The sequence below is a fragment of the Lithobates pipiens genome, unplaced genomic scaffold (genome assembly GCF_037356315.1).
Source record: "Lithobates pipiens isolate NorthernLeopardFrog02 unplaced genomic scaffold, aLitPip1_a1.2 Scaffold_16, whole genome shotgun sequence".
NCBI classification, from domain to species: domain Eukaryota; kingdom Metazoa; phylum Chordata; class Amphibia; order Anura; family Ranidae; genus Lithobates; species Lithobates pipiens.
The window spans coordinates 383,052,827-383,072,914 of NW_027507748.1; the positions used below are offsets into that span (position 1 = coordinate 383,052,827).

At 41.6% G+C, this 20,088-nt stretch overlaps 1 protein-coding gene across 3 annotated transcripts in view; it reads right to left on the reverse strand.

The window, feature by feature from the left end:
- DOC2B (double C2 domain beta) overlaps window positions 1-20,088 on the reverse strand; it is an 824,332-nt gene that overhangs the window by 407,361 nt on the left and 396,883 nt on the right. For all 3 annotated transcript variants that reach the window (XR_013274551.1, XM_077482237.1, XM_077482236.1), the window contains one exon: window positions 5,382-5,456. Coding sequence is in view for 2 of the 3 variants with exons in the window: in XM_077482237.1 (XP_077338363.1) it covers window positions 5,382-5,456 (75 nt within the window). In the remaining variant the exon portion in view is untranslated. The remainder of the gene's footprint in view (window positions 1-5,381; window positions 5,457-20,088) is intronic.

Genomic DNA, 20,088 nt, shown 5'->3' on the forward strand with positions numbered 1-20,088 from the left:
TACTTATTTACAAAATGTACTGATAGAAACAAAGAAATATCTTTTTTTTTTCAAAACTTTTGGTCTTTTTTTTTTTAAGGAAAAAATTAAAAACCCAGGAGTGACTAAATACCAACAAAAGAAAGCTCTAATTGTGTGAATAAAATGATAAAAATTTCACATGGTTACAGTGTAGCATGACTATGCAATTGTCATTCAAAGTGTGACAGCGCTGAAAGCTGAAAAATGGCTTGGGCAGGAAGGGGGTGTAAGTGTCTTCTATTGAGGTGGTTAAAGTGGTTGTAAACCTTGCTTGGTTATTTTTATCTACAGGTAATCCTATAATAAAGCTTACCTGTAGGTAAAATGAATATCTCCTAAACGTGCACCATTTAGGAGATATTGACCCTGCATACAGCCAGTGACATCACTGGAGCATATGCTCTGAATTTCCAGCATAAATTGTTGGAACTTCAGAGCTTCCCCCCTGGAACTGAGGGCATTGCAGCTCTGGCCAATCACAAAGCCAGAGCTTGTGAACCTGAAAGAAAACAGGGGGAACATGGCAGCCCTCTCAGCGTTGACTTGAGGGCTTCGTTCCAAGGTGACCATTTCATAATGTGCTAGTATGCGATGCATTCCACCATATTATGCAATTGCCTTGCAGGTTTTTTTTTTTTTTTTTTGATCATCCGTGGTTTACAATAGCTTTAAGACATTTGTTTATCTCTAATAAATGTATATGTGCATTTCCTTACACGGTTATGATTCTGGTTTCTTCAACTGAGTGTTTTTTTTTGGCTTTTGTCTCTGAAATAAAACACATGTGAACCAGTATAAACATGAAAGCAATCTTGAGGCACTTCAGACAAAACCACTTGGACAAGTGTCCCTGCCTTCTTCTGGCTTGCAATCAGTATAAATGTAACTGCATACTTGCATACCAAATATAGGGTTTACTTTACTGAAAAAGTACAGATTGTTTAATCAGCAAATTGAATGCTTACTTTCCAAAGTGAATGCTCACAGAGCTTAGTAAACAAGGTGCAAAAAATGTGCAAAAATAAGGTTCAATAATGTGCAAAGACTTTTTTTTAAATTGTTCCTTGCACATGATTGGGCATTCACAGTGAGCACAGTGTTACCTTATTTAATAGCTATAGTGCATTGTCACATTTCACATTTCATTTTCTTCTCCTTTTACTGTCCAGTTGCAGGCTGGTGGCAGGGGCCAAACCTCGTTGTATTACTACTCTGCAGCAGAGAAAATTCAAGTCTCCAGGCTGGCTGTACTGTGTAGCAGAGCCATTTATCCCTGGAAAGAATGGACAAAAATACAAATCCTTTGGCAGGTAAAACGCCCTTATATGTATTCCATCTGTGTATTTAGTGGTTTGTCTGGAGTTCAGCTTTGAACATAAAATCAATCCAAGCAATTGGATGGATACACAAGACTTAGAGCAGATCTATCACCAACAGTGTTGAATTCCAAGGATACGTTTTGTATTTTTGACATCTTTACAATGCACATTCCTTCATTCTGTTCTGTGGTAACATGATTTCTAGAAATACTGTAAGAAATTACCTAAAAAAAATTGCTACAAAATCCACACTTGCTTGAAGCTAAAACTCTGATAAAACATTTGAAGAAAATAGAAAAAAAAGGCCTGAAATTAATAACCATGAATAGGAGAACGTACATACTATTCCAAAGCAATTTATTTATTTATTTATTTATTTCTAAAATTGCCTTTGAAGTTCACCAATTTGTCTGTTGCATTTATAGTTATATAAAAATTACTGTTACCATTTGCTGTTCCTTTCAATAAGAAAAAGTTCATAATTTTAATAGAAGGAATAAAGTTGGATGAAAAACCTTTACATGCTTTAATAAAAAAGACAAACTTTAAAAATTGACATAAAGGACACAACATTTAAGCTAATTGAACCCCCTACCCCCCCCCCCCCCCCCCCCCGTGCATGTTTATGAATCAATCCAACAGACCATTTTTTAGGCTTTGAAATAAATAACAGGAGTAAGCAAATATATGTAATTTATATATATATGTGTATATATATATATATATATATATATATATATATATATATATATATATAAACGTTCTGTTAAAAAATGTGACTTTGTGCTTGTAAATGTAGATGCCAGTGTAATCCAGATTTAATCTCACATTGTTTTGTTATTATGCAGAGACTTGGCTTATTGTAAAACTCAGAACTGTCCTTTACCTGGATGTTCACTTTTTTTCTAATTATTTCTTAGCCCTAGACAGCAAATTACCATGATGCAGCAAAACATGGTGCATTGTGGTATTGTGATGCATTCCTTTTGAGTGGCACCCCAAAACACATAGCGAGTGGACAACAACACATGGACATTTTAGAACAGCACAACACACATACATTTTTAATTTTTCTTGCACATGATTGGGTAATCACAGTGAACACAATGTTACTTTGTTTACTAATCACAGTGTACATTCGCATTTCAAAATGAACTTTCACGTTTCTGTCTTGTGATTACAATATAATATTTGAAGCCCTCCTAGAACACTGAGAATGTCCTTATTCCTGACTTACTACAATCCTGGGCATTATTTTTTTACACAAAGATGATTTTTTACATGAATTTAATCTTTATTTGTAATGTTCTTGGGGATAGGAATTGCAATGTATTTACTACATCTTGTTATAGCGTCAAAATGAATGTTTCATAAATATAACTGGATGGGGTCTAGTTAGTAAGCGCATACAGACAGGTGATTAGGGAAGAGCGGTTTGTAATTACTTTTCAAAATCATAATGATGCACTTTAATTAGACAGGAATTTACTTACACGTTAATTAGAAAATGTACAGTTTAATCACAGCCTATTTTTGTCAGCTAAGATAGTTGGTAATAGTTATAGCAACAATATGTAAAGTTGTAGCTAATACAAAATGCTTGAAGGATAACCGTAGTTTCAACAACTTGCTATGGGGGCACTCAGAGAAGAGAAGGAGCCAGGAGCACCAGCGGGAACCCCACAAGATTTTTGCTTATTTTTTGCTATTTCTAACTTTTTTCAGCACGCCCTCAAATTGTATTATCAGGAATGATATGTATAAAGGTGAATTCTTCACCACTTCTGTTTTATTCCGTTTTACTCCACATAACATCAGAGGGTGACTGATATATCGTAACACCCTAATAGTATAATTCATTGTTTTCAATGGACTACTATTATGATTAGTATTGTATTTTTATAACTGTATGCAATTAACATAATTGTATATACATTGCAGTCATATAATTAAAATATGTATAAATAAATCTGCACTTGGAATAAACAACCTCCAGGGAGGTCAGTATGTGACCATACAGCAACCAGAAGTGAACTGCGCATGTCACGGACAGAGAGGATTGCGTTGATTATTTAGAATCTTTGGCTTCTTCCATGTACACCTTATGAGAGTCTCTGCATATAATTTGCTGTTTTTTCTTGTATTTTTTGTTTTATTATTACAATGTACCAATACAATTTTTATTTTTTATATACTTTCTGTACTGACTTTATCCTTAACCCCACCCACAAAGTCCCTTGGGGCACATTCTCTTCTTCCATTGATCCAGCATGATAGATGGTGCATTCTCCTACTGACCGGTGATAACGCTTTGTTATATTACAATGCTTGGATATTATTGATAATTTTAGTGCTTTTTCAGGGAATGTTTTTATACTAATAACTGTGGATGAACAGGATCCCTATGTGGAGTTTTTCTTTTGCATGATTGACTATCCCTGCAATGATATTCAACATCAATAAGGTTCACTACCTTCTAAAGAGACTTTTAAATCACAAGGTGTCAGCTATCAATTCTCATATAGTTAACATATGAAAGCCGGTCATGTTTTTTAACCATTGACAGGAGTGCGGCTATCAGTATTGGATTTTTCATAAGACTGAGTTTTTGATTTTATTCATTACTATTGTGCAGTATTATTTTGATTGCTTATGACGGGGGTGTGCAACCAGAGGCCCACGGGCTATGAATGCGGTCTTACACAAAATTGAAACTTAACAGGTTTGATTTATTTTACAAATATTTTTTTTAAAAATGCATTTTCACTTAGCAAAGAAAAATTTGTCAGTGTCTCTTTACTGGGCTTTTATACTTTTTATGTTCCCAAATTAAAATATCCCACTCTTCATAATTATGCCTTATTCATTTAATCAGTTTTCAGCAGCACCTATATTTATAAGTAGAGATGTGCATTACAGAAAGATATCTTTAGTTTCAGTTAATATTCTTTTGTTAAATAAATTATTTTCTTTCATCACACTCATTATGTTAGAATGATTCATTTTCAGAATTAGTTTCATATATTCTGATTCGTTGCTTATATTCATTATTTTAAAATTGATCAGAAATTAGAAATTTGAATTTCGGAAGATGGCTATATTTGATCTATTTTTTAGTTTCTATTCAGTTATTTTCTATGCTATACTGTAATTTTCTTTTCTATTATTTTCTTTTCTATTCTATTCTATTATTTTATTTTCTGCTCTATTCAGTTTTATTCTATTTTGTTCTATTATGTTTTATTCAATTACATTGTATTCTATTCTATTCTGTTTTATTCTACTCAATTCTATAAAGCAGCCTACTTAGGAATCTTCATCTTATTTCACTTTTATACCTTACTGTATTTATTCAAATTCAAAATATTTTTCAAATTCAAATTCATTTTCTAATTTGTTTAGTTATAATTTACTTCAGATTCATTGAAATTCATTATTATTGTTATTAGAATTTTCATAACAAAACAAATCACACATGGTTGTCTATTTGTGAGCAACTATTTTCAAGGATAAAGCACACAAAGGACAAAATTGAAATCAAAATATCTGATGAGCACCTTAGGAATTCATTGAGAATTGCAACTACATCCATCAAAGCAGATATTGCTTATCAAAAACAGTGACAAGTATTGCACTAGTTGTATGTTGCCCTCTTACTTTTATAATTAATAACAAATAAATAAGTTTTGATACTCAGACAGGTACATTATCTTCATCAGTGATTGTTTACTTGTGATCTGCCCGACTTTTTCTGCTCATTGGCTATCCTTATTGTTAGTGTATTTTATATGTGACCTAAGGCAATTCCTCTTTTTTCCATTTGACCCATGAAGGTCAAAAGGTCGGACACCCCTGGCTTATATTGTCTGTTTGCAGGTAGGTACCCTGAAACAATTACATTTCTACTAATTTTAAATATGAATATTTATCATCAAAGTGATCAGTGTTCTCTAGAGACAGAAGAGAAACTATTATAATATCAGCATAATGTTATTATTAACATATGAGAACAAACAGTAGAATTTGTGAATGTGAACTCACCTTACTAGCACCAGGAAGTAAATGTAATTTTACATATGGGTCTGCCAGTCCATTGTGATCCATTGGCTTCAGGCCCTAAAATATAAAGTGGACAATAAGAATACGTCAAACAGTATATTTAAACACCCAATCAATTGAATCAAACATGCACATTTCACATGTTTTTTTTTTTTAAATGCTTGACCATGAAAATCTATGGTTTATTAAAAAATGTTTTTCCAACATGTTCATAAGTTTTTAATCATGGAAATCGACTGTTGTAGTAAGCACACTAACTATACAAAAATCAAATGATTGGTCTACCATCTTGATTTTCCATATGAACCTTCTCCACTCTTTGCAAAACTAAAAACAATGGCTATAGATACAAAAAGGGCTCTGGAGTTAGTAAAGAATTACATTTAGACCCTTTTCACACTGGAACGGTGCTGCTAGTTTTAGCAGTGCTTTATCGCTGTTATAGCGGGGAGCTTTAAACCCCCCAGAAGGGATTAAAAAGGGGTTAAAAGCACCTGCTTAGCAGTGCTTTCAAATCTCTTTGAAAGCAGTGCCCATTCATTTCAATGGCAGGGGCATGGAAGAGCTCACGCACCACCCCAAAGAAGCTGCTTGCAGGACTTTTTTTTCCTGTCCTGCAAGCACACCACCCCGGTGTGAAAGCACTCGGGCTTTCACACTGGGGCTGCAGAAGAGGCAGTTTACAGGCGCTATGTTTAGCACCTGTAAAGTGCCTCAGTTTGAAAGGGGTCTAAGGTTTGCCTGTTAATGCTGTATATTTCACAAGAAAAATTTAATAAACCATCATTTTCCTACCTCTGGATGAAGAGATTTTTTGTCATTTGGGTTTTAAAGAAAGTAAACTCTACTTATGCAATTTTTCCTCATATGCTCCATTTATATGGCCAGGTATGTAACAGGTTCACATTAACATACGTCAATTCAATTGAGTTTTCAACACATTATAAAATGCAATTCAACAATCATCATCATAAAAGAGAAACGCAGCGCTGAAAAAGTAGTTGCTTGCTACATAGATGTAAAATAATATATTGATTGCTGGCCAAGGAACAAAAGGGTATTATTTACAATTACAGGCAGTCCTCGAGTTACAAACGGGCTAGGGACTGTAGGTTTGTTCTTAAAGTGGAAGTAAACCCATCGATTTAAACAGTTAAAAAAAAAAAGGCATGCCGGGAATGCTAACTGCACATTGGCTGTGCTCTCAGCCAAACTATCAAACCATCCAATGGCTGGTGTCATAACGAATCACATGTGCAGCACCATAGCAGTTGAAGATTAAACAGAGGCAAAGATGGCAGCTTCCTTGGCTGAAAAAGATAGGGGAGTTTACTTCCACTTTTAGTCAAATATGTTCATAAGTCAGAACAGCTTGCGCAGAACGGCAGATAAGTCATTTTTCAATGTTCCATGGAATGTGCCCGTGGTCGAAAAGTGGCCATGCATGCGCAGAACGGCAGATACATAGTTTTCCGATGTTCCGTCCAATGTGCCTGCCTTCAAAAAGGTTCTGTCGAATGTGCCCACCGTTGAAAGGGTTCTGTCCAATGTGCCTGCCGTTGAAAAGGTTCTGTCGAATGTGCCCGAAAAGTAGCCACGCAGCCTCCCGTTCGTAGGTAGGGGTCATTCGCAAGTCGGATGTTTGTAACTCGAGGACTTCCTGTAGTGACAAGTTAAAGTGTTACTAAACTGAGGACCCCACATTCACTATATCTGGTCTCCCACAGTACACATAACATGTAAAAGCAATTATTTTAGTAAATATAAACTGCTAAATGCCTTTTCTTATCAGCAGTATATAGCAGTCTTGTGACATTTATCAGTGTCTGGTTACCGCTTGTACGAGGAGTTTTCATTTAATTCTGACTGTCCTATGAGGCTGCATGATCCCTGATCAACTGTCTGCATAATGCTAATTGGCCCTGTGCCGATAACATGCATACTCCCAGGAAAAAAAAAAATCCCTAGCAATAAACACCAAACTGAGAATGTGCAGAGTGACTGCAGAGGCTCTGTCTTATCAGGAGATGAATTGGGACAGTGGAAATGATGAATGAATGAAACCTCCACATTGTGTAAAAAGGCTGTTTGATCCTGTCTTCTCTTAACCCCCCTTGGGTTAAGAGAAGACAGGATCAAACAGCCTTTTTACACAATGTGGAGGTTTAACCCCTTAGGTTCCACAGTGAGTATTGTGAGTTTAGTAACACTCTAATTTACCCAAACCAGAGATTTATATAGTATTGTACTAATACATGGTGAGTATGCCTTCTGCCACCATGTCATTCCAGAGCCTAGGTCCCTTTCCCACCTTGGACAATTATGTCAGGAGTGCATCCATAAGGCTACGGAGTTGATCTACTAAAGACAAATAGAATGTGCACTTTGCACTCTGCGAGAACAGTTGCTCCAGAGCTTAGTAAATAAGCAGAAGCTCTGCTGACTTTTATCATCCAATCAAGTGCAAGCAAAAATGACATTTTCTTTATTTTCATTGCACGTGATTGGGTATTCTTTGAAGAGTGAAGCTTTACCTCATTTACTAAGCTCTGGAGCAACTGCACTTGCAGAGTGCAACTGTACTTTGAAAAGTACACAGCCTATTTGCCTTCAGTAAATTAACCCCAATGTGAATTGTCATTATTATATGACGGGTAAACACCTGCTGACAGATAGGAGGAAACTTGAGTGGATTCTTTTACCTGTTTTCTTATAGCTGGTCATCAAATGTATATATAGGCATACCCCACTTTTAAGTACACAATGGGGTTTATTTACTAAAGCTATAAGGTGCAAAACCATGGGCGTCCGCAGAACTTTTTCAAGGGGGGCATAATTTTAGGGTCACCCATGCGCCGCCCCATTTTCGACAATGTCATTATCAGATTATCATGGTCAGAGACTGCAGACTTAGTACAATCCCTAGGATAGGTAATGGATAATTGCCAACAGGCCCTCTTACCAGACCCAGCGAAACAACACCAGTGATCCCTCCGGCTGGAAGATCGCTCACGCGCCACGGGGGCGACTCTGGTCAGTAGTGTAGCATGTATGTACCCTGGCAGTGACTCAGTCTTTCTCTCTCTGGTGGTGCTGGGCAGCATGGCTCTCTCTGGTGGTGCTGGACAGCATGGCTCTCTCTGGTGGCATGGGGCAATGTAGTTCTCTCTCTGGTGGCACTGGGCAGCGTGGCTCTCTCTCTCTGGCTTCTGCCCAGCACAATCCTTGTTCTTTTTCCTGTAGCACCCTCTCCCTCAGCTTTTTTCCCAGGCTACAGTCTCTCAATCTCTCGATCAAGCTGTATCCTCCTCCCTGTGGAAAATGGGGCCACCAATCTTTGGGACTACATGCCCTATGATTCTCTCCTCTCCTAGTCTCTTTTGATTGGCCCTCAGTTATGGCCAATAGGGAAGGAACAGAGCGGGCAGGAACAGTTATGGCCAATAGGGAAGGAACAGAGCGGGAAGGAAGCTGGGCGAGGAACCTGGTGAGAGCCGTCGTCTCTTCTCCCTGACAGGAGAAAGGAGGGGGTGACGGGGTAAACCTGATAGCACCGCTGCCGAGTTCTCTGCTGGACTGAGCATGGAAAAGAGCCCGCAGTCACGCTACACTGATAGGGGGGCTTGGCAGAACCTTGATGGTGTCACCCCACTGGCGGGTTCCACATGGGTGTGGGCTGCCCGCACCCCGATAGGGATGTTATTGTGTTGAATTTAAGATCTCATCCCTGATTCCAGGGGGGGGGCACTTGACCCCCCTTGCCCCTACCTGCGGACGCCCATGTGCAAAACCAGGCTCACTTCTACATAGAAACCAACGAGCTTCTAACCCCAGCTTGTTCAATTAAACTTTGGTAATAAAACCTGAAAGCTCATTGGTTTCTATGCAGACATGAGCCTGATTTTGCACTTTCCAGCTTTAGTAAATAAACCCCATTATGTAGTTAAAAGTGGGGTATGCCTGTAATTTGCCTAAACAAGTAGATCACAGGTTTACATTTGATGGATTGTTGGCTTAGCCAATCAAATCCCTGTGGATTATGGAATTGGATTATTTATAACAGATGTAAGATATAACTTAAAATCTTTAGGACGTTTTGTTGATTTCTACAATAAAGCTGGACTCTGGGAATTATGAAACTGTATTTCATTATCAAAGCTCTACCAGTAGGCAGAAACCAAAAGTTGCCTGCTATTACCTTTATGAGCCAGCAAAGTTTCTATTGTCAGTGTTTCTATTGATAATAATATTTCTAAAGGAGTCTGATATTCCCTGACCTTGTAAGCACTGCCTACTGCTCTTACACTGTCAAATAAGATTCCATTACTTGCCAGTATGGGCACTATTATTATTTAGGCGGCATTTACAAATTGGAGCTTTATTAGAGGCTCAAGGACCACGCTACATCTTGCAGTCTCAGATCCTAAAAGACGATCAGGAACTGAACTGTAAGTCTTCTTTACACTACTTAAACTCCCTTTTCACCTGCATAACACCTATGCTAACTAACCTGTGTAATGCCGCGTACACACGGTCGGAATTTTGGCCAACAAAAGACCGATGAGAGCTTTTCATCGGAAAATGCCACCGTGTGTATGCTCCATCGGAATTTAGCTGTCCGAATTCCCGCCAGGAAAAATTTGAGAGCATGTTCTCAATTTTCCAGATGGAAAAACTTTCTATCGGAAATTCTTATAGTGTGTATGCAATTCCAATGTGCAAAAACTCACACATGCTCAGATTCAACTATGCTATGGAAGCTATTGGCTATTGGGTATTGAGTTTCCTTTTTCTAGTCCCATTGTATGTGCTGTATTTCACCACGTTCTTGATGGTCAGAATTTGGTGTGACCGTGTGTATGCAACACAGCTTGAGAGATATCCCGTCGGAATTCCGTCGGGAAAACCATCAGAGCTTTTTCCGACCATAATTCGATCTGGTCTGAACACGTGATCCGACTCCTCTGTGTCAGCCAGTACAATTTCAGGGAAGTGAACATCTGCAAAAACAGATGTGTCATTGAAGCCTAAGGCCGCGTACACACGGGCAGACTGTTCGCCCAACTTTGTCCGCTGAACAGTGTTTCAGCGGACAGTCCGCTGGTGTGTGGGCTTCAGCGGACAGTTTCAGCGGACAGTCTGACGAACAAAGTTTTTCGGAATTTCCATAAGACAGTCCGCTGAAACTTGGTTTCAGCGGACAGTCCGCTCGTGTGTAGGCTTGTTCGACAAACTAAGTTTCGCGCATGCTCAGAAAGGATTTACACGGCGAAGGTTGCATTGCAGTGTATTGGACGTCGTATTTCTCGTCCCGTCATACGTGCCGTTCACGTCATCGCGCACGCTTTCAGCGGATTGTTCGTTCATCGTGTGTGGTCAAGTCCGTTCATGCAAATTTTGAGCGGACTGTTTGTCGAATTGTTTGACGAACAAAGTTGGGCGAACAGTCCGCCCGTGTGTACGCGGCCTAAGGGATACATCATGGCTTTAAAATCTAAGGCTTTACTAGTAGAGAACTCCGAGCAGAGAAAAAGTTCTGACCCATATGGTGAACTCTATTAAAGTCTATGGGACCCAAACATGAAAAATCAAAAGTCCCCATATTTAAGGCTTATATGCAAGTAATTGGCCATAAAAAGGGTATGGGGTCTGGGTACTGCCTTGGGAGACATGTATCAATGCAAAACATTTAAAAAAAAATAATGTTTTTCAGGAGCAGTGATTTTAATGATGCTTAAAGTGCAACAATGCAAATGAAAAATTCCTTTAAATATAGTGCCGGGGGGGGGGGGGGGGGTGCTCTTAGTCTGCCTGTAAAGTGGTGCATCTGTAATAATAATACAATAACAATAACGGCAATAGAAAAATAAAAAAAATAAAAACAATGTGGGGACCACCCCAGTCCATGCCATGCCTTTTGGGTCTGGTATGGGTTTTATGGGGAAGCCCCAGCCAAAATCTTTTTAAAGAGCACCTTGTCCCCATGTTGATGGGGACATGATGATGTCACAGCTACTTTTACACGGTAATATCTAGGCTTGCAAAGGTGTTTGGTGCATATAAATTGTATTTATATCCTTTGTGTCTATTGAGGATTATATTTAAATGAAAGTGTTTGTGCCCAGAGCTCAGCTTTTGTGATATTTTCTTGCAAAAATGTATTCAATCAATAGACAAAACATACTGTAATATCTAAATCTAAAAAATAAAAAAACTATTTTTTTTCAAATTTTGTGTTTCATTTTAAAATAACTAGTGTTACTGTAAATGAAAATGCGTACAATTTACATTATAATGTATCCTGTTTATAATGACACTAAAGCCAGCCATACATGGATTGAAATTCAGCAGCATGTACCAGCCATTGTTTGATTCATGTATGAGCAGGCTGGCTGTTCACAAATAGATGTATCGAGTGACTTGTGTACAATCAGTCTGTCATGTTTTTCCTCAAACAATCAGTGCCACAGACTATATCCAGCAACACTTAAAATTGTATTCTGTTGGTGGAGAAGGCTCCTTGCTGGTAGAGTACACTACTACAGCGGGAAGGATTTCCCATTCCACATTGAATGTATAAATGGTAAAATTGGATCAACCAGCAGGGAGAGCAGCAGGGAGTGTTTAAGTTTTTAGGGCATATCTCCTATGCCCAAGGTCCTCAAGTGATTTTTATCATGGTGATCATAGGAAAAGTTTGTTAATTTGTAGTCAGAGTCTTCACTTGGCAATGCGATAACCCTAACTACCAAGACCTGGGTGGATGGGAACCCAAAAATTAGCAGACAAAGGATCAGATAGAGGAGGAAGAGGGATATATAGCCCTCAGACTCCTTCTACAAATTCAGGCTAGCCTCCGGCCAGCCTTCTAACATGTAGTCAGAGTCTTCACTTGGAAATGCGATAACCCTAACTACCAAGACCTGAGGTGCCTTGGCCTAGCTGTTCAGTATGCCTAAAAGAGGGCATACCCTAAATGAATATGTAAGAACGAACGGTTTGTAGTAAGAGGATGCATGGGGAAAGGAAGAAAAGAGCTGACCAGAGGAATAGTTGCAGAGAAGGACATATACTTTAATCTGATACCGGTGCTATGGTACAGTAAAATTACCACAAACCCCTGGGTTGTCCATCTATTTGAATTATTGGGAAGTTGTAAGAGTAGTAAAAGGGAACTGCCTAAAGAACTAACTGGGATATGCTCCAAGGGTAGGAGACAGGAAGTCTGAAACACCACGAAAACCTGGGCGGTAACTGGTAGCCCTGCCAAAAGACTTCCCTGACTTCTCTGAATACCCCTTAACATGGCTTAGAGAGGGTAAGCTTCAAAAATGGACAGATAGTCAGGAGTTTGTAGGGGCCTGAAATGCTGGCCACCTGATAGATACTTGATAGCGTTTGCAGATTCGGCCAAATTGTAGAGGCAATATGCAGCGAAAGCCAGAGACATGAACCTACAAAATCTTCCAACCCTTGGTAGAAGCCCTCGGAATATTCTGGACAAAGAACCATAGCCAGATCGATCACCTGTGACCAGGATGTGCCTGATCCATGACCAACAGCGTGCAAGGAGGAACCGGCTTGCCCCACCAGTTCTACTTGATATTAAATCGAGAAACTCTGGCTGCGCCACTGTAATTGCTACTGATGAAACTGACCCAGGACGTGAAACTTGAAAGACAGGCCTGGCCATGTCCACCTGCATGAAGAACATTACGAGAAAGGTCCCCGATATCCTTTAATAGGCTGTGGCCAACCATCTGAAAAGAAAAATACAGTTGCTTTTATTGGGCCAATAACAAACAATTACAAAGTATGCGCAAACTTGCCAGAGGGCAGGACTGATAGGAAGTAGTTTAAATGCATTGTAATATCAGCTTGGATAGTCAAGAACCCCTGCCTAACTGTAGAATGTGCTGGACAGCCAGACCCACAGACGAATACACTACAAAGGTTCTACAGAGGGAATGAGGAACTGACGCTAGGAATATGTATATGAAAGAGGAGCAGTCAAGTCACAAAATGACAAATATTGGTTAAAAAATAGCCACTGACCATCCCAATGGGCCTGACTCTCCAAGCAGAAAGGTGGAGGAAGAACCAGACAAATCACAAACCCCTTGGAAACTTCTGGCCTACAACAACTCATTGACAATAGAAGCATGACTGACAACTGAAGCCCAGTAACTACATCCAAAAGACTGATGGGAGAAAGATGAGGCAAGATTGCTGATTGCCACTTGGCTGATTGCCACTTGGCACACACAGGGGATTCCTAGTTTGTGAAATGCCTGCTAAAAAGTTGAATGTCAAATTTGCCCCCAGATGTCACCACCTGGAATTATGCTCAAGTGGCCGCCACCAATGGTAACCGGGAAAAATGAACCTGCCATGCTTGTGCACCAAGTCCATCACCTAATATAAGTATGGATCTAGCTGTACCGTCCTACCAGGGCTGACAGAACAGACAAAATCTACCGAATGCCAGAACAAATTACGCCATGCCAAGCATGTGGCCATGCCTGGGATCCTTGTTTTGAGCACCACGAGACCTCCCCGTGGGCCAGGGAAACTGAAGGTGACCCACTGAAGGTGAAGGAGCTGCCACTGTAAAGAAATTCTAACATCACCTGCAGGCGTCCTGAGAAGAGCAGGAGCCGGGGGCGCAGCTGACACCTCAGCTCTATCCCCCCTCTATCCTGTCTAGCAATTGTAGCATGGATATTATGAGCGCATTAACTACCGCATGAATCTGAGTTAAAGAATTATGCACAGAAACATGTACTGCACTGGTGGATGGAAGAGATTGGGACAGACTTGGGAATAATAACCTGAAGAGTACTGCTCCCCCTAGCTGAGGCAAGGAAAGGGGTACCCCAGCGATGAAACTCGTCTATGAGTTTGGTATGTTCTGACCCCTTAAAGATGGGGTGCCACCATGCACTGAACCCCCATGCGGTGTTGGAGAAATGAATGCGAATTTGACGCTTCCGAAAACGCGCGACATGCCCTGATCTGAGAAAACGCAAACTAGAGAAAATGAGAACAGACAATCAGCCCACGAAACAACACCCCTTCATACCTGCCAAACACCACCCTAGTGTATGCTGTAAGCAAGCCCGAGTAACCTGCAGCACCAAAACAGGTAATTAAAAATAAACACTCAGGGTTAAGGTACCCACAGACCATGGTGGGTAATAGTAAAGTTGTAATGGTGAACGTGCATGTATGACGTATGGTATATGGGTGAGAAGATTGTGGGACAACAATCATTAAAAAGGAAACCTCAGCCCATATGGATCTGTAGAGGTGACAGATCCTAGATGTAAGCACTAGCTAACAGAAATGCTAACAACGAAATGCTACGAGAGGACATGCTATGACAGGAAATGCTACGAACGAAAAGCTACGAACGAAATGCTACGACAGAAAATGTTACGAATTGAAATGCTACGAATGAAATTCTACGAACGAAAAGCTATGACAGAAATGTTACAATCAAAATGCTGTGACAGGAAATGCTATGATTGAAATGCTGTGACAAGAAATGCTATGAACGAAATAATGTGACAGGAATGCTACCCCGAAAGCTACGACAGAAATGCCATGAACAATGACTGATGCTGACAGATTTCAGAAATCCAGCAAGAGAACTGAGCAGATTTAGAATTAACGACTGACATACCGTAGTGTGCTCAGAGCACAGCTTAACACCAGAAATAAAAATGTCATGCTCCATTTACATGAATCAACTCCTAGCATGCGTAGCCCCTCCCCCAGACCTCCAGAGATAGACCAGCTGGCTTCTCTGACCCCCTGCCCCGCTCCAAGGCAAGATAGCAAATCATGCCAACTAAAAAAATTAACTCTCACTGGAATAGATGACACCACTGCCGTGGAACAAGCTATCTATGGGAAGCTACAGCCCAACTTCCCCTGGACATAGAATTAAGGAGGGGGGAACCTGGTACCAAACCAGTGGCAGTGCCTGTAAATGAGACAGTTAAGAGCCGTCGGACTTTGGTGTGATTGTGTGTGGCCAAGTCCGTTCATTCGGAAAGTCCGTCAGAACTCTGTCAGAACTCTGTCAGAACTCCATCGAAAGTCTGTCGGACCTAGTCCCTCGAAAAGTCCGGTCATGTGTACGCGGCATTAGAGTACAATACCCCCAGCAGGGGATTCGTCCATCCGTACTCCTTAGCACGAATGATGGAATCTGTTAAAATGTCAGTCAAAACAGGAACAGAAAACGTCACCCATTTGGCACTGTGTGTTAGAGCCATGTCCACTTGCAGCAGATTGAGGATATGTATTTAAAAAGGTAGGCTGCAGCAGATAATTTCTGCAGGAAAGTTCTTGTATTTTTAAAAAATACTATATTGATACCGACAAAACCTGAACCTATTTTACACCCACTTTATTGACACTGACATCAACAATGGGGCTTTTTTTTGTTTTTTTGTGTGGGCAGTGTGTGATAACAGTGAGCCCTCAGCACTCAGCAGTCACTGGGCTGTCAATGGGAGACACATCATGTCACAGGGGAGGAGACAGGCCGCACTGAGGAAGAAGCTCCTTCAGCCAATCAGCGCTCAGCTTACATGATACTGCACAGAAGGATGGAAGCAATGTGTGTGCGGTGTGCCCGGTGTCAGCTGACATCCCTCCCCTGATCACACCAGGTGATGGTGCAGTGCCCAGAGAGTAGCCGGGGAATACGCACACCTGATCCCCCTTGAACCGGGATCCGGCCTCTGATCACTGCTGACAAGGGTGTGTCCGGTAAGTCCGATCACTGCCAGCACCTACTATTGGGGGAAGGATGGACGTTACCATCTTATCTATACCTTGTAATGGGGAGGGATGGACATCACCATTATACAGTATATATTCCTTGTACACCAAGACAGACCCACCCCTGAGCCAACATCGCCCCGCGTTTGGGCTGACCCCCCCGCTGAGAAGGGGCTGACACCTGAGAGGGACAGGTGGCATCCGCTGTGGGCCCTCCGTTGATGCCGGAACTGCGAACGCCGGGAGAGGGAACCAATGTGACTCCCACAGCCGACTTCGCTGCTGCTCTGCTAGCCAAAAACTGGAAGTAACGCGAGAATGCCCTGTGAACCAGGAAATTACGTGTCGGCTAACCCGAAAATGAGCCGAGGAAGGATCAGATAGAGGAGGGATATATAGCCCTCAGACTCCTCCTACAAATTCAGGATAGCCTCCGGCCAGCCTTCTAACTTGTCACAGTATCAAATGTTCCCTCTGCCTAAAGTTTTGTGTCTCCTTCTTCCAGAGAGAAAGAAACATCAGCTTGACACACACACATACAGTGCCTTGAAAAAGTATTCATACTCCTTGAAGTTTTCCCCATTTTGTCATGTTATAACCAAGAACTTAAATGTATTTTATTGGGATTTTATGTGATAGACCACCACAATTGTGAAGTGGAAGGAATTGTGAAGTGGAAGGAAAATGATGAATGTTTTATTTATTTTTTTACAAATAAATATGTGAAAATTGTGGCGTGCATTTGTATTCAATAATTTGTAGACCAAGCTTTCGCTGCAAGTCTTTTTGGGTATGTCTCTACCAGCTTTGCAAATCTAGAGAGTAACATTTTTGCCGATTCTTCTTTGCAAAATAGCTCAAGCTATGTCAGATTGGATGGCGAGCATCTGTGAACAGCAATTATCAAGTCTTGCCACAGATTCTCATTTGGATTTAGGTCTGGACTTTGACTGGGCCATTCTAACACATGAATATGCTTTAATCTAAACCATTCCAATGTAGCTCTGGCTGTATGTTTAGGGTCGTTGCCCTGCTGGAAGCTGAACTCCCGACCCAGTCCCAAGTCATTTGCAGACTCTAATGCCCTGTACACATGGTCAGACTTTCAGACGGAAAATGTGCGATCAGATCTTGTTGTCGAAAATCCGATCGTGTGTGGGCTCCATCTGACTTTTTCTGTCGAAATTTCCGACACACAAAGTTTGAGAGCAGGATCTAAAGTTTTCCGACAACAAAATCCGATCCTTTGAATTCCGATCGTGTGTAGACAATCCAATGGACAAAGTGCCATGCATGCTCAGAATAAATGACGAGACGAAAGCTATTGGCTACTGCCCTCTTTATAGTCCCATCGTACGTGTTCTATATCACCGCGTTCTGAACGATCGGATTTTCTGACAACTTTGTGCGACCGTGTATGCAAGACAAGTTTGGGCCAAAATCCGTCAGAAAAAATCCAATGGATTTTGTTGTCGGAATGTCCGACTGTGTGTATGGGGCATTACAGGTTTTCTTCTCAAGTTGTGTCATACTTTTTCCATTTTCGGATGATGGATTGAACAGTGCTACTGAGATGTTCAAAGCTTGGGATATTTTTTTTATAACCTAACCCTGCTTTAAACTTCTTTACAACTTTATCCCTGACCTATTTGGTTTGTTCCTTGGCCTTCATGATGTTGTTTGAGCACTAAGGTCCTCTAGCAAACCTCTGAGGGCTTCACAGAACAGCTGTATCAATACTGGGATTAAATTACACAAAGGTAGGCTCTATTTACTAATTAGGTGACTTCTGAAGGCAATTGGATCCACTAGATTTTAGTTAAGGATATAAGAGTACAGGGGGCTGAATACAAATGCACGCCACACTTTTCAGATATTTATTTGTAAACAAATTTGAAAACCATTCCCTTCACTTCACAATTATGCGCCACTTTGCATTGGTCTATCACAAAAATATCTAATAAAATATATTTATGTTTTTAGTTGTAACATGACAAAATGTTGAAAATGTTAAGGGGTGTGAATACTTTTTCAAGGCACTGTAAATAACAGTCCTCATTGGGTTGATCCTTTTTCTGTCCTGTTTTTGGTTGATTTTATTTCAAAGGTAATTCAATTCAGTGTCATATACAGAACCAATAAAATGTTCCACCCTTAAAGTGAAAAGGTGTAAAGGGTCAAAGTTTTTTCTATTAAAATAAAAACATGTTATACTTACCTACTCTGTTCAATAGCTTTGCACAGAGCAGCCCTGATCAGCCTCTTCTCAGGTCCCTTGCCGATGCTCCTGGCCCCTTCCCCCTGCCAAATGCCCCCATAGCAAGCTACTTTCTTCGGGGGCACTTGTGTGTGCTCCCTCCTGAGCTTGGCCCTGCCCCCACGCCCTACTCATTCACACTGGCTCCCCCTGCTGTGTCTCAGCCAATGAGGAGGGAAAGGCTCGGGAGAGCTTCTGCTCTCATGCACATTGCTGGATAGGGATCCAGCAGCGTTTTTGCAGAAAAAATGCCTAACGCTGGTAAAAGTGTCTGAAGCTTTTAGGAGATTTTATAGGCGTAAAGCACTTGGGTGTTATTTCATTTCATTAGCCAGCATAAATCATTTATTCAATCAAGTGTGAGCTTTCAGGCACGTTAAGGAGCATTTAGCAACTTTTATCAGCATCAAGCATTTTTTCTGCCCAAATTTTGCTGGTCCTGGACGCACTAGGATGCCCCTAGGAGTAGCTGTAAAAACATCCAGTGTGCATGATATTAGTAAGTAAAGTTAGGACTCTCTGCCCACTAGACAGGTTAGTATTGATCTTCTTCAGCAATTTTGCCCATTTGTTCACTTTTGCTTTTACGTTTCTTACAAGGTGCAAAATAGATTTATGCCATTCACCACCTTCATTAAGCAGTTCCCGACCAGCTCACGTCTTTGAGGCCGCGTACACACGCACGGACTGTTTGCCCAACCTTGTTCGTCAAACAGTTTCGGCAAACAGTCCGCTCAAAATTTGCATGAGCGGACTTGCCCACACACGAGCGGACTGTTTGACGAACAAGGTTGGGCAAACAGTTCGCTCAACTTTTGAAATGAACGGACTCGCCCACGTAAGGAGGAGGCAAATCCGCCCATTTCGAGCGCGTGTACAGGTAGGCGGGGCCCGCGAAGGAGACGTCGCGGGCTCCGCCGCCTGGAATGGGCTTAAAGGGGAACCCCAACGCCGAAAAAAATCGGCGTGGGGGTTCCCCCAAAGTCCACACCAGACCCTTGTCCGAGCACGCTACCCGGCCGGCCAGGAAAGGGGGGCGAGCGAGCGCGCCCCCCCTCCTGAGCCGTACCAGGCCGCGTGCCCTCAACATGGGGGGTGCCTTGGGGAAGGGGGGGCCGCGCGGCCCCCCCACCCCAAAGCACCTTGTCCCCATGTTGATGAGGACAAGGGCCTCTTCCCGACAACCCTGGCCGTTGGTTGTCGGGGTCTGCGGGCGGAGGGCTTATCGGAATCCGGGAGCCCCCTTTAAGAAGGGGGCCCCCGGATACCGGCCCCCCACCCTATGTGAATGAGTATGGGGTACAATGTACCCCTACCCATTCACCTGTGAAATAAAGTACAAAAAAAAACACAACACAGGGGAAAAAATATTTTATTGCACAGCTCCGGGGGTCTTCCGTCTTCGGGGGTCTTCTCGCCGGACTCCTCCGCTATGTGTGTGTAGCTCTTTTACTAGCGGAGGAGTCCGGCTTTCTTCCTCCCCGCCGCCGGCCTCTTCTCCCGACTTCGGGGGTCTTGTCCCCCTCTTCGGTTCTTCTGCCGGGCCACCGCGCCTTCTTGTAGCTCTTTTACAGGCGGTGGCCCGGTCTTCTGTCGCCGCTGTCGTCGCCGTCGTCGCCGCCGCCGCCTTCCGTTCTT